Source organism: Grammomys surdaster, unplaced genomic scaffold (genome assembly GCF_004785775.1).
Source record: "Grammomys surdaster isolate TR1022 unplaced genomic scaffold, NIH_TR_1.0 126531, whole genome shotgun sequence".
NCBI classification, from domain to species: domain Eukaryota; kingdom Metazoa; phylum Chordata; class Mammalia; order Rodentia; family Muridae; genus Grammomys; species Grammomys surdaster.
This window is the reverse complement of record NW_021621323.1, coordinates 11,120,050-11,135,875: the sequence shown is the minus strand read 5'-3', so window position 1 is coordinate 11,135,875 and position 15,826 is coordinate 11,120,050. Positions and strand designations below refer to the sequence as shown.

Here is a 15,826-nt window from a genome sequence, read left to right as displayed (position 1 = left end):
ACTTTTATTTGGTTCAGTGCCTAGTAATGAACTCATGTCACCACCAGAGAGTACTTATTAAATAACCGTGAGGAAGGGTGGTGTTATGTGATGTACATTAAGGCTTATTAAGCAAAGTAACTCTGCGCTACCTAGAAATTACTAATATCTGATAATCAAGCATCACAGTCACCCCATTCTTCCAGTCCCTGGGTGCCTACAGGAAAATGGAGAATTATTGGATTCCTATTGACGCATCAGGGCATTAATCTACCCTAAATAATAGTAGGTGACCAGTCACCTGACTTCATCCTGACTTGCTCAACCTGACTTCGGTTGAACCTTTACCAGAGAGGTGTGGGTGGGAAAGCCCATTATTCTCAGTCACCTCAGTGGCCCAGTTTGCCAAACCTTCTAACCAGTGGGAAGCATGCGTTAATACTTCAGTGGGTGGCTCTCCTACTGAGGGAGTCTTAAGCTTTTTACTCCATGTTTTCATGAATCACATCCCTTCCATCATCCTCCTTCCTCCTGCTGGCCACCTCTCACCAGTCTCTTGTCTGCTGCCGAGCTGCAGCCGATTCCTCCTCCTCTTCCTCCTCCTCCTCCTCCTCTGCTTTCTTTCATCCGACTTTCACATGTGAGAGGGAGCACTCTCCACTCGTCTTTCTGTATCTGCTTCTTTCACTTGTTATTAAGACACCCAATTTTATCCAATCTCCTTGCAAATGCCATAATTTTTATGGAAGAACCCTGTTTAACACAAAACTCACCCAAAGCGTGGTTTACATTTCACTAAAGTAGAAGATGCCCATAGTTGCAGTGAGTGCTTGGTTTCGTAATGTCCGATGTCCTCATTGCTGACTGTCTAGGACTCACATAGAGCCTGGAACAGTCCGTTTCTGACTCCCAAGCTTTTTGGTATTAACCACGAACATTTAGGGTGGTCTGACCAGTGTATACAGTGACTATGAGCTACTAATGCCAAGACCCTTCTTATTCCCTCTTCTGTGGAATGAGGGGCGTGGCCTCTCCCTAGACTCTCCTTGTAAGTTTCCTTATAATTCTCCAGTTCTGGGCCACAGTCTGATTGCCTTGGAGGTCCTAGCTGTTGACTGATGATTTCCTCAGAGAAATTGTCTCCCGTAGCTCAGGCTGGCTTCAAACTGGTTAAGCAGATGAGGCTGGCTCTGAATTCCTGATCTTCCTGCCTCTACTAGATGTTAGGGTTGGTGGTGTGTGCCCCCGAGTCTGAAATTATAGAAAGTTTCTAAAGAACCGTGTAAAGCTAGTTCTCTGTGTTTCCTGAAGCACATTTTCCTCTGGCTGACTTAGAATGATATGACATCATTGTACTTGGCTGGCACATGATTACAAGAAATTCAGTCCATGCATCCAAAACCAGGGCCTGTGACTAAGAGCTAATGCTGAGGGCTGGAGAGATGGCTCAGGGATAAAAAGCGCTTGCTGCTCTTGCAGAGGATCCAGGTTCAGTTCTGGATACCCACGTGACTGCTCATAATTCTCTGTAACTCCTGTTCCAGGGGATTCAGTGGCCTGTCCTGGCTCCTTCAGACAGCAGGCGCACACATGACGCCATACATGTATGTAAGCCAACACTCATACACGTCAAAGGAGAATGGTTCTTTTTTAACAAATGAAAAGACATCTCCAGGGAATGTTTTGAGCATTCTCAAAGAAGCAGGGAGGCTATGGCTGAACACTTGACAGATCTGGGGGACTCAGCAGATGGAGCATGATGGCGCCAGGTGTGCGCCTTGGGGTTTTCCCAGTAAAACTGTTCTGCTCAGTTACTCAGTAATCACTAAAGGAGCCCTTCCTTCGTGCTTAGGAGTCAGCACATAGAGATCCAACCCGGCTTTCAGCTGAAGTTTACTGAGAACAGGCAGGCCTAAGTTAGGCTGCTTAACCTCTAACCCCACTTCTTTTCTCTAAAATGGAAGTAGTATTTCAGCAGAAGGTGGGGTCATTGGATTAAGTGATAAGGTCTTTCCCTGGGATGTCCACACAGGAGAAGTACTAAGTAAAGAAAGGCCTTGTAGTTGCAATAACTCGTTACCTTTACCTTTCCTAATTAAGAAGAAAAGACTCATGCTGTCTAATGCATAGCCTGCATTAACAGTAGGGTTCCATTTCTTTTCTTTTTTTTTTTTTATTTTAGCAAGTCATTGCTTATGCATGAGCCTTACATGTTTTATGTATCTTAACTTCATATGAGTTTAAGAAAAGTGAATCTCCTTCTATATGATCTTCCCTTCGGAGACTTTAGAGCGAAAATACAGTCATGTATATGTATGTGTATATGGATGAGAGTGGCCCTTGAATAATAGCCTATAGTTCTCCATAAAATTGCCTTCTTTTTTTTTTTTTTTTTTTTTTTTTTGCTTTGCTTTCGAGGGGAAAATATTTGTCAGAGGAGGAAAATGTACCATAATCTATTGGAGTTTTTTTCTTCAGTTGTTTTTAAATACACTGCTGGGGAAATACATTTTCTCTCAGTGTCCCCAGCTGCTCATTTGTTCAATGTCTTCTGAGGACCTACGGTATCAAGTGCTGTTATTTGCCCTTTTAAAAAAAAACCTTTGATACCATGAGATTGTCATCACTTGTTCTGTAAAAGCCTGCTTTGTGCCAGGACCATGTTTTCTCAACAGGCACTTGCCGTGTCGAGGGGTTACATTCAGTTGATTCCTGGTATCATAGCTTTACAAGGTGTGGCTCACCAAGTAGGTGTCTGTAAGGAATGCTGTTTCTTAGATACATAGTAAAGCCAACAATCAGAGGAATGATTTATGAAGCATTTTACATGCTACCTTCTTTAGCATTTTGGTTTTTATACTGTGTCTTGCAGCTTATTCTTTGACCATTTCCCTCTCAGTGTAGTTGCATTGGGAATACCCATTCTAAGAGATGGCTTTTTATCTCTAGAACTATGCTTAAAGGTTTAAACTATTTACAAGGCCTCTGAGGTCCCCATCCCACCCTTCTCAGTCTGTCACTCCTTCTCTGCATGGTTTGGCATCACTAAACTGTACAGTAACAAATCAGCAGAGAGTGGGACTTGGGAGGGTCCTGTTATCTTGCTGATGCCCCCCACCAAGAGTTGAATTTCTACTCTGCTGTGAGTGGGCGCACAGGAGCTCCAACAGTGACCGCCCTCCCATGATGCCCTCATGGGCTCCGGGTACTTGCACATAAATTTTTCCAATCTAATCATCCAGGTAAAAATATTTACTATGGGATATTTTTAAATGTGAAATGTTTTAAGCTTTTCAGCTTATAAAGAGATTTCTGTGTGTTTGTAAGAGAGAAATGGGGAGAGAGGACGGTCAGTGTGTGAAGAGATTTCTATGTGTGTGTAAAAGAGAAGAGGGGAGAGAGCGAGCCCAGTCTCCATCTTGCTTTGTGTCTACCTTTTGTTTGTTTCCTGGGTATTTTAAAACAAATCTAAGATATGCTTTCTCGTTTGTAAATATAGCTCAATGTGTATCTAAAACTGAACCTAGCATTTTGATTTTATTACAACTGCTTTTTTACACTAGTTGTTCAAGTAAGAATTTTTTTTATGCGTACTTGTGACTGTTGTGTGCTTTTAATCTGATTGGTCTAGGATCTGACTGACTGTACAACCCACCTGAAGAGAATCATTCAGTAGTCCTGCAGATTAAATCAGTGGTCCTCTGGTTATATCAGAGACATGCCTAAACTCAGGTGTGTGTGCGGTATCCGACAATTATGCATTTTTATTAACGGTAATATTGCAAGTTAATACTTGCCTTTTACCAAAACCATGACTGTATTTTAGGTTCATTTATCTAAAAAGAATAAAAGCAATTCCTTTAGTAAAATGGTCACTTTTTGTACCTTGGTGCTATGTTGAAATTTTTTATTTTAAGGCCTGAAAAATGTGTGGTGTTCACTGTATCCTGTTGTAAACGGCAGGGTGAATTTGCCAACATAACATGTCTCCAAGGAGATTAATTTTCCATCGAAGTGGGGCATGTACTCAAAAAACTGCCTTTAGTAAAGACCGGCAAGCTGTTGTGAGAGGTATTTCAGGACTCCTGTCTCACAAGGTTTGTTCCATCTTTTTCTCCATAGGAAGAAATCTTTCCTGTTTTCTGCGCTGTATGCTGCCTTTATATTTGGTGGTCGGCATCTGATGAACAAGCGAGCCAAGTTTGAACTGCGGAAGCCGCTCGTGCTCTGGTCGCTGACTCTTGCCGTCTTCAGGTAGGTTGCTTTCATTCTCCTCAGGACGCACCTCTCCTCAGGTCTGCCAAGAGAAAGCAGTCTTTGCATCTGATCTTTTTTCTCTTCTTTTTTCTTTTCTTTTCTTTTCTTTTCTTTTCTTTTCTCACTATGAACATCAAGTCATGTGCAGAGGAATCGCTTTGTTCTGGTCACATTGACTCCATCTTCCGTTAGGTGAAGTCTTGGGCCATTTCTTTTGCTATCAAGTTTGGTCATTCAGTCATTCCAGTTGCCCAAATATAAATATAAAATTCCAAAACACACAAGTAAGTTGTGAAGGTCATTGGAAGTCAGGACTCGGGATCTTGGGTGAGCTGTTACGAGTACTTTAACGTAAAGATGGCACTGAGACAGAAGGCCAAACCCTGGATGTGTCTAGACATCACTAGACCAGAGAGCTTTGTTGCTCTGCATCCCCCAGAGCCCCGTCCACTTCCATTCCCTGTGCTCGCTGGCATGTGTTTTTTATACAGCCGGTTCTTCCTGTGCTTCTTCCTGTGCGCCTGCCTCACAGAAGCTGTGGAGATGCTGCCTAGCCTCTCCAGGGAGTTCAGTCAACCTGCCAACAGCCACATTCCTTTGTCTCTAATATTTGGTGATGTCAGCCATCACAAGGCTGATTAGCACACAGCTGGGGTCTAGGCAGGTGCCAGAATTCACCAACAGAGCTATCAAAGTCACTTGTCCTATTTGTGATTTGCTTTTCAAATCCTTCAGTTTCTGACTCAGTTAAGGAGAAGGGTCAATGGGGACAGAATAGGGAAAATCAAAGACAAAGCACGTTGCCGTCATCTTACAACTATCTATATTTGGAATGATATGGATAGCTTTTCTAGCACTAAGGGAAGATGGATGGTATCATTAAAAGCCTCATTAGTCACCTAACGCTTCTTAGGATCACTCAGGAAGAGGATTTTCCCATGGAGCTCCAGGAGTTGCACATTCCATTTTGCTGGCTGCCTGCACGGGAACCCCGATTGCTTATCTCTGCACTTTTTATTTCACTGGATTTGGGGAGGCCAGGGATTTGAAGAGCTTGCACTAGAGTCTGTTGCTGAAGACTTCCAGTTCTTTTCCTGTCAGGTTGTGAGTCTCTCCCTAAAAAAAAAAAGTAGAATTTACTGTTCTGTGACCCATAAACAGATTAAAGTCCAAATGATGTCCCGTGCACCCAGCACCCTGCTTAACACGTACTCAGCTTTCAATGGGTCGTGTTTCTCTTCTATTCCTAACTTTCCCCGCATGCTCAAATTTGGAAATAATACAGGCTGAAGCAATTCTGTGAAGGCTAAAAGGGAAGGATCTTTTCAAAGAAATGCACACCGTACTATTTCCTCGCTTAAGTTAGTGGTAATTCTTTGTTCAATCTTCGAATTTTTCTACTTGACTTATCGCTTCCTTTTTATGGTTTGTTTATAAAAACCTGGACCAAAATAAGGTTTGTGTGTTTATATTAACCCTTCAGATTTCCTGGCCTTCTCTTCCCCTCTCTCTCCCCTACTAATGTCCCCTGTGAGGAAATCCTTTGCTCTGTATACTTTATCCCATAGAGTTGCCCCTGGTAAGGATTTTTCCTGATTTTATTCTTTTGAACCTTGCGTGTCTTGTAAGTTGGTTTATTATATTCGTGTTTAATATTTCACAGAATTTTCTATAAGAATCTTACCTTCACAAGTGTCTTAGTTAGGATTTCTACTGCTATGAAGAGACACCATGACCATGGCAATCAGATTTCATCGGATCTGGCTTACAGTTCAGGGTTCAGTCCACTGTCTTCATGGTGAGGAGGATTGCAGTGCACAGATAGACATGGCGCTGGAGAGGAAGAGAGAGTTCTAGATACAGATCAGCAGGTAGCGGGAAGAGAGGCACTGGGCCTGGCTTGAGCATCTGAAACCCCAGAGCCCACCCCCAGTGACACACTTCCTCCAACAGCGCCATACCCACTCCATCATAGACGCACATCTTAATTGTGCCACTGTTTATGGACCCATGGGGGCCATTTTTAGTCAAACCACCACAACCAGTAATCTAAAGTGAATGCATCTTTCCAGTAACTTGAAGTATGGGGTATGGTTAGAATAAAAAAGTGAGCTATAGAGTTGTGTTTAAAAATAAATCTTGCTCAGTAATGTACATTCAAAGTTTATTCATTAACAATAACATCTGTATATCATTCATTAATTTAAATATTTATAAAAGTGTGTGAAGAGGTACTAGGAGAAAATTATGCCTTGAGGAAAACCAAGGAGACGTTATTTTTAATTGTTAAATATCTACTGTTTACTGGGATAAAGAAAAAACATGCCAAGTTTCCGTAATAAGAGCCTGGTTTTAGTGGACCTGGAAATTTAGAAATTTAAACTTTCTTTGTTCTTATTCAGAACAAAGCAGATATATTTGTCTTTTTCGAAGGCTGAATGTATAAAAGTTTTGTTGAATCAAATTTTTCTCAGTCCATTCCTGTCAAGGTGGGGGAGAAGGAAACAGAAACCATGTTACATGACACACATGGGTGTGTCATGTTAAGCCACAGACTGATACCTAACATCTGTGCAAAGACAGATAAAGTATCTATGTTATATAAATAGCAAATAAATGATAAGTATAAAAGCCCAACACATCCTAGGAGCCAAAAAGCCCACTGCCATTGAGAAATTATTGGCTCCTCCGGTTCTGGATTTCTACCTGCAGGAAGACACCTGCTAACATTTTCATAACTAAACACACCAATGTCTTGTCTGAAGAATAACTTGCTTTCCCCCACCCCTCCGGAGCCCAAGTAGGTATTAAATGTTTCTTTTCTAAAATTAATAAAGGAAATTAAGGAAGGTGATTTACTAACAACTGTTTTACACTTCTTTATAAAAGGGGACAAGACCAATTGAATCTAGAAACAAAAGAGTTTTGAGTGTTTCCAAGGAAGTGGTTATTAGATTAATTAAGTAAATTTGCAGTGTGGTAGTTAGTGATTTCCAGGCTGTTATAGGAGGGGTTTGCCGAAGAGAACACAGGAGTACATCTGCTCTGCAGATGATACAGAGGCACACAGGCTCTGGCCTCATCTCAAACACCTTTGTGAACAGATTGCTGTCTTGTGATGAGCGCTGACCTACAGGTCATTCTCCCGTGGTAGACTTTGATACACACAAACCCCACAGCAAGGTTGTATCTTCCCAGAGAACAGCCTGTGGTTATAGCCTCTCCCTGTTGTACAGGTAGATGACGGGTTCATAAACTTTGCTGACCTATCACCAGGAACACTACCCAGTCGTAGATGTTTTGGTTCTTGTTATTGTATGGTTTACCTAGTAGCTTTTTAAAATTTAATTTCTAATTTTACAAGTAGACTTTGTTCTTGAAAACAAACAAACAAACAAACAAACAACAAACTAACCAAAGGCAAAAGAAAAGCACACGTACAGTCTTAAATCTCATTACCCACAGATATTTACTCTGAATAGATGAATGTTCTTCCAGGAATCTTTTGTCACAACTTAAAATTTTCAGTTTGGGCAATGACATGAGTTCCATACTGATATAAGACAGTGCAGTTCTCAAGGTGTTTTGTATCATTTACCGAATCACTCACACCGTAGGTCGTCTCAACTGGACTGAAGTAGCGTGTCTTTTTAAAGGAGATTACATGAATTTACAACTGCATCACTCAAAAGTGATTATTTTGAATTAAGGATTAAGCTACAGATTATGATGCTTAAAAATTTTCTTGTGGTACCTCATTGATTTGTAAAGGTTCCCGTTTGCCATGATTTTCATGATTTTTGCCTGGGATGGTTTTGTGTGTGTGTGTGTGTGTATCAAGAATTAGAATTGCTTCAGAAGCCCATCACACTAAAGGAATGAATTTTTTTTTTTTTTTTTTTTTTTTTTTAAAGATTTATTTTATTTATTTTATGAGTGAATGCACAGTTGCTATCTTCAGACACCCCATAAGGGGGCACTGGATCCCATTACAGATGGTTGTGAGCCACCATGTGGTTGCTGGGAATTGAACTCAGGACCTCTGGAAGAGCAGTCGGTGCTCTTAACCGCTGAGCCATCTCACCAGCCCATGAATTTTTATGAAACTGCCAAATTCTGTAATCTGAATTGTACCACATGACACTGACAGACATTGGTCTGAAGCAACCACTGTTATCTGTTAATCGGTAGAGGAAAACATTAAAATGAATAACATGAGTGGGCGCTAGATGTTCCTATTGAGATTTCTCTTAGAAATAATGAAGTAGCTGAGGTTCTGAGAAATGAGTCTTCCTTCTTCCAGGAGCCCACATGTCCCCAAGGTCCGGATGTGAGCAGAAAACCATAGCAGAACAGTGAGTGGGATCCGTGCTGTCTAGAAACATTGCTTGCTCACACTATGGTTCTCTTGTTACATCACTAAAATTTCTCCTTCTGAAATTTCCTGTGTGCAACATACTTGCAGGTCACCAGTGAGCCCGTTCTTTTGTACTTTCAAGCTCTTTCTTGGAAGCTTTCGACCTGTTCTCTCTACACTTCCAAATACTCAGTACTTGACTGTTTTGGGTGATACCATGGTATGGATAGGTGCCTGAGTCTCTCTTGACTTGGCTATGACCTTGGAAGCAGGAGTTTTCTCCCTTGAAGCTAGCATTTGTTTTTGCCAGAACTACCAGTGGATAGATTTGCTTAGATAATAGCAGCCTCATTGCCTGTCATTTGCAGCAGAAAATTCACAAGTAAAAATTGGTGCAGGCTCTCTGACCACTTCTTATTGTCACTTAGAACTAAATTGTACCTCCTTGAGGCTGTGGTACCCAAACAACCTCCACTGAATTCATTGCTATTTCAAATACTGCTCATACTTTAGAGTCCTAAGATTTAGAACCGAACTTTAGAAGTTTGATTTTAGCCTACATTTCTGAAACTCACTATAGAAATCCATTCCAGGCCTATAGACTGCATATAGGTGGGCTATATGTCTGCTTTTACATACCCTGTCTTCTTCATGGTTGTTTATAAAGGGAAGACTGTGCTTGTTTTCATCGTTAATTTTCCTCTTTAAGCATTTCATCCTAAGTTGAGTATCTGAAATGACTCCTGAAAAGAAGGGAACGTGAATAGCAGAATAAAAAAATATTAGCGTGGTATCTTCGCAGGGAAAATGTAACTGACAAAAGTTCTAGCTAACAAATTGTGGAGTAATCGATGCCAGAAGTCCCTCAGGCTTTCTCAGTGGCTGTTGTGGTCAGCTTTTTGATAGAATTACTATACATTTCATTTTGACTCCTGTGAAGTACACAGCTGCTGCACCCTAATGAGAGCCCTGTGGCGTGTTGGCTTTGGATTAGGAAATTCTAGCCATAGCTCCCCTGGCCCCTTTGACAGGAAATTCTGTAAGAGGCTGGAGAATTTCAGACCAATAATGGTTGGAATTGCCTCAGCCTGCCTGTGCTCTCTAGTTCTGGTTTTCTTAAAAAGCAAACCCTGTGATATGTTCTATAAACCCTTAAGTAGATTTATGACTTAAAACTGTTTAGTCCAAAGGGCATCCAAAGGGCAGGGATCTGATAAAAGGAGAGACAGTCCATTTGAATCTAAATTACTGAGCATAGAAGAAGAAATCTTTAGAGATGAGATGGCTCAACGGTTAAGAGATCCAGGGAGTCTGATGCCCTCTGGCTTCTGTGGGTGTTGTATGTATGTGCTGTACCAGCATCAATAGGTTCATATATACATATATAAATAAAAATAAGTCTAAAAAAACAAAGTTTTGAAAATTGTCTTTTAACAAAACAAAGTCACCAGAATTCTGTTTGATTAGAAGTATTTTGTAGTGAGAACCATCTTACAAAAGGAACTGCTTTTCAAAAAATTATTTCTTCCTTCATCCCACCCACCAAAAGTTGCAAAGTATTGTTTCTTCATGCAAACCCATAGCTGTGAGCCAAATGTAGTGAGTGCCTGCCTCTAACACTAGGAAGGACAATAGAGAGTTCTAGGCCACCTCGGGCCACACAGGAAGACCCTGTCTCAGAAAAATCATAAAATTACACAAAAAATGTAGATGTGGTTAAGGAACCGTAGGAGCACAGTGAGTGTCCTTGCTGTGGCACTTGTGACAGGTGCACACGAAGAAATCCATTCGATATTATTTTGCAGAACGAGGAGTGTTGTCAGCAGCTGGCCTGGGGATGTTCCAGGACTCCTCTATTGTTTCCTGTTTTGGATCAAGTCCAAAAGTGAAAATAATTGTTTTTGCACTGGTGAGTTGTCCAGCTGTTGGGGTGACTCTGATCTCTTCCTGGAGGGGCTGGAGAGGACGTGGGCCTGAGTCGAGGGTGCACACACGGTGAGCGAGCACACATCACATAACGTTTCTGCGGCAACATCTTTGCGCTCGGGCTGGGTCTGTTGGCTGCAGTGATTGGGGAAGCTGCATTGCGGCACTGGCTGCTCAGAGCCCACCCCACCCCACCCAAGCCTTCTGCAGAACATCCAGGCGAGGGAAGGCAGAGCCAGCCGCCTAGGCAGCACAGGAGCCGAGGGAGGAAGACATCCTCCATATTTAATGGGAAATGTTTGTTGTTCCAAAATTTGTTTCAGCCTAATTTAAAATGAACAGCTTTTCTCTGTTCAAAACAGAGAAATCACAGGCTCTCCTGGAGCTTTCTAACAGCCAATTTATACAATGTATGTCAGGGTTTTTAATCCACACCATCCTACACCAACTTACAAATAATATACACACCAGGCTTGCAACCTTTAGTTGAGGCAGGCAAGTTCTTTCAATGTGTCAGAACAGTCAGGTGTTTCTGAACCGTTGTAGCTCAAGATTCATTTTTCCATAGGAATAAAAGCCAATCTGGGATTGTCAGAACATGTAGATCTTTCTCCGTGTAACTTCGTGTTTCAAAACATAACTTTAAACACAGCAAGTATATGCTAACAGTAATTTTCCATCCTAAGGGGGGTTCTTTATTTGAAAGTGTGGCTCTGGTGGTTTTAGCACTACCATTTATTTATCGATGACATGGGTGACATTGCTTCGGTTCACCAGCTGTCATTGTCACAGTTGGCTCAGAGTGGCAGCACACTAATGTAGTGTAGTGCCAGGGCCTGGAAGCCAGAGGCAAGAGGATTGCAAGTTTGAGAACTGCCTGGGCTGAACAGCCAATCAGGCAGTCAGTGTGGGTCTGTGCACTAGAGCGCTTGTTCAGGCCACCATAGGCCCAGGGTTTATCCTAGCATGGCTACCACCCAGTCACACTGGGGACTTATGACTTTCCTGATCCAGAGAGTTCATTATCAGGTGATAATGAACAACAGGGAGAAACTTCAAACTTTGTGGCACTGTTATAGCTTAGCTTGGACACTAGCTTAGACATTGTTTTTTGAGTGTAGTTTATGTATGGGGGTACACAGTTCATCGAATTGTGTCCATGAGCCACAGCATGTTATTTATATAGGAATATTTCAGAATGTTGTGATTCAGGTCCCTATGAAAGAACTTACAGAATGGGAAGAAATGTCCCCCCATGGACGTGAACACACACAGCATGGTCTGACCTGAGTGTGCTATTTGCTCAGTTTCACGTTCTTTACATAATTGGAGGGCCAGAGTTTTGAAGAAGGCTAAAATGTGAGAGGCTAAAGTAGATTCTGCTAGAGTGGACTGTGGGCTGGAGGGTGTGGCTCACTGGTAGAATACTGCAGAAAGGAAATAAAGTGAGAAAGACCATAGACAGGGTTTCTCAAGCCTCAACTTGGGGGCCATTTACATAAAAGCATCTGAGTGTTAATTAAAAGTTGTGTTTTTGGGATTCTCCCTTCAAACCTGTTGGAACCCCTGGTAGCCAAGCCTAAAAATCTACATTTATTATAACCACCATGGTTTACTCTAAGTCACAATTCCATTTGATTCTAGAGGCTAACTTTCGCTCTCCACACCTTCAACATCTCCTTTCAACATCCAGGTCAAGACAAGAAGCCCAGTGTGTCTTGCTGTGCCCCAGCACAGTCTGACTGGGACTCTGGCCCTCTTGGCATGCTTGTCTGTGTTCCTAAGCTTCCTGTTTGTGGCTGACCTCTCTACAGACATTTTGCCCCCCTCTGTGGACTATTAACTGCACACCTTCACCTGAGATAACAGCCCTATTCTGATTAAATTTCACTTCAGGGAGTGGCTCTTTTCAGCCAGCTTCCTGGTTGGCCTAATGCCATCTTGGCAGAGCCAGGAGACACAGGCAACCCTAGAGCATGGCTATTCTCTCTAGTGACTTCCTGAAGGCAACGATATCTCTGAATCCCTGCTTCATCTCAGTCTACATTTTCTTCTGGTAGTTTGTCTTGCCTCAAAATCAGTATGCTCTGAAAAGCGTTTTCATTTATTTATGTGTTTGTTTATTTATTTAAGTGTTTATTTATTTATTTAAAATGTTCTTGGTCAACTTGTGAAGAATTCCTTTTAAGTTAATTTAATCAGTAGAAAATAAGTTAATAATTAAATTAGTTCCTCTTTATCTCAAGACCCTTATTGCTTAGGCCAGAGACCTTTAATCTTTTCTTCCTTGCTGTATGACACCCACGACAGTGTTTCAGGGAGCTGCTAAAAAAAAAAAAAAGCATCACAAATTTGTCTTTCATTTATGTCTGTTGTTGCTGTTTATAGCTCCCAGAAATAGAAATGAGAGAGCTAAGCCCTTTCTAAATGTTCTCTTTAGTTACTCTATTACATAGTAAGAATAAATGTTCTTTATTAAAAATCTCCAGTTGTGTATGTTAACCATGTGGAGGTTGTCATTCCGTGTTGTGGTCTTTCTCCACGTGGCAGCCCTACATGGTCTCTAAAAGTAGAAAGCATATCATATCCCTGTCCTGCTTAAAGCCAGACAGTGCTCTGCCGTGCTACTGAGTAAATGATTTTTATTGTTGCTGATTATTGTACCTTATAAAATACTCAGAGGCTCTATCTACAGGCTGTGGCCATACCAATCTTTGAAGCCATATCTCATCCCTGTCCCTGTACAACCAGCCTTCCTGGCCTTGGACTGGCATCCCCGTCTCTTCTGCTGTGAGCCTTGTCTGTGAGTTCATATCAAAGCTGTGGCAGGTCAGGCTCCTTCTCAGGAATCCATTATCAGCTCACCTGTCGCCTTGATTACCCTGAGACGTTTTGTCATTAATCATTAAGTTACTCTGTGTGTGTGTGTGTGTGTGTGTGTGTGTGTGTGTGTTAGTTGACCCCAGCAGAATATAGACTTGATAAAACAGATTAATTCTGGGATACTAAAAGAGAACCTAGCATGGAATAAATGTAGAATAATTTTTTTTTGGGGGGGGGGGGAAATAAACCCAGATTAGATACAACCTAATTAAGCCAGAGTTTGACAGGTTTATGCCTTATAAAATCCTCAGAGGCTGTCTCCGCAGGCAGGGCATTGCCCAGACCAATCAGCCATCCATGCGGGGCCAATAAGAGAATGAGACTCTAATTCTTAAAGATTAATCAAAGGCCTTATATGTTTGGTAAAGCTCAATAACAATATGTCCATACAGAGGGTTGTTTCCCAATTAGGTAACCTAAATAAAAATAATTACCCGCACTGTTCTCCATACCTGCGTGGCTCTCCATCCTCCTACATCTCTGCTCTCTCCAGCTCCTCCTCTTCCTTTTCCTCTTCCTCTCCTAACTCTTCCCACCTTAGCTCCTACTACAGCTTGCTGTATGTTGGACTGTATGTACTCCCTGATTTTTATAGCCCTCCCTGTGCCTGTCAGCTTCAATCTGTGTGTTTCAGACTTTCATCTCTTCATTGTTGGAACTTTTGATTAATTTCAAGAAGCCAGTTTAGCATTTTTCTCAAAAGCATACACTACAAATTGTGTTGAGGCCGTGGGAGAGTGGGTGATGTCTGGACAAAAATCTTGCTATGTAGCATAGGCTGGCCAATACTTTTAGCTTACAATTGAACTTTGTTTTTTCTTTGTTTTCCTTAGCACTTTAAATGTCATTTATCAAGAAATTCACTTAACTTGATTTTTTTGGAAGACCTCAAAGCACAAGAATTTAGACTTAGAGATACCTTTTCCAATCTTGCTTTTTTTCTGCCTTTTTTTTTTTTTTAATCTCAACCATTTTTGTCTTTGTGTGTATCAAGTGTGTTCACCTGTGCAACCAGGCTTAGAAGGTTTTTTTGTTTTTGTTTTTTGGTTTTTGGTTTTTTTTTGGTTTTTTTGAGACAAGGTTTCTCTGTAGCTCTGGCTGTCCTGGAACTCACTCTGTAGACCAGGCTGGCCTCAAACTCAGAAATCCCCCTGCCTCTGCCTCCCAAGTGCTGGGATTAAAGACGTGCGCCACCACCGCCCGAGAAATTCTTTATCTTACAGAATTCTCCATTTCCACCTCCCTAGCCCTGTGCCTCCAGAAGTCACCACTTTCCTTACTTCCGCCTGTACTTTTTTGGCTGATTCCACAATCTAAGTCACGTAGTATCTGTCTTTTTGTGGTGGCCTTATTGCACTCAGCACAAAGTCCTCACTGTTTGTCCACCTTGTAGCTTGTGTCAGAATTTCTTTCCATGGCTCATTGATACATCATCTGAACAGTTCACATTTTGCTATCCATTCGTCCACTGACAGACACTCGGGTTACTCCTACCTCTTGGCTGTTATGAATAATTGTTGCTGGAACACATGTGTGAAGATAACTTTTTTTAAGGTTTCATTTTTAGGTTTTATGAATAAACTGTGGGCCCCAGGTGAGACTGCTGAATTATGTGGTCATGTGTTTTGAGCTTTTAGGGTGACTGCCATATCATCTGCTAAGCATGTACTTCCATTTTACATCCCCTCCATCAGCACGCAAGGGACTAGGCTACCCACATTCTAGACAACACTTCTTGTTTTCTGATAAGAGGGCACACCTTTGTCACAGCACTGACAGAATGCTGAGCAAGGCTGCAGTCTGAAGTGTCAGGCAGAGGCACACCTCGTCACTAAAGAGATAAAAGTATCCATTGATACCTCTAGGTAAAGTACCCAAGATGTCGAGGAAATCCAGCAGATTGGCCTTCAAAAGTAAAGTTCATGAAGAAAAGCCCAGACATCAACTGAATACTTAAGAAAGGCTCCATCTGACCTAAGCGAGATTGATGGGCCTGAGCTAATTTTTCTTCTTAAATAGACCTACTAAACACATTAAGATGTGCTTGTGTGCGCACTGGTTTTCTTTTTCAAAAATCACTCTGTGATTCCATCGGGATTGCGAGATCTTACAGCCCATCATACGGATCCATGAAAGGCTTTGATTTGGGGTTTTTCTTGCCATGAAGCAAGAATGACCAGACATCCTTCCAAAAAAAAAAAAGAGAGAAGTCTTGAGGTTTAGGTGAGGTTGCCAAGGACGGCTATGTGGCCATTCATAAATGGCAGAGGAGCTCTACCAGCATTCTGGAGCCATAAAATTGGAAACTCTCAGTTGTCTACAAGACGAGTGATGAACATGCTGCCCAATGAGCTCTGCTAGATGTCTCTTGAGACGAAGTCTGTGACTGAGCCATGGACAACGGCTGTAAGGGCTTTGCACTTG

The 15,826-nt window shown here is 41.8% G+C and overlaps 1 protein-coding gene across 1 annotated transcript in view; it reads left to right on the top strand.

The window, feature by feature from the left end:
- Positions 1-15,826, top strand: part of Elovl6 (ELOVL fatty acid elongase 6) — a 117,528-nt gene that overhangs the window by 81,797 nt on the left and 19,905 nt on the right. The window contains exon 3 of the mRNA XM_028760466.1: positions 4,102-4,233. Coding sequence (XP_028616299.1) covers positions 4,102-4,233 — 132 coding nt within the window. The remainder of the gene's footprint in view (positions 1-4,101; positions 4,234-15,826) is intronic.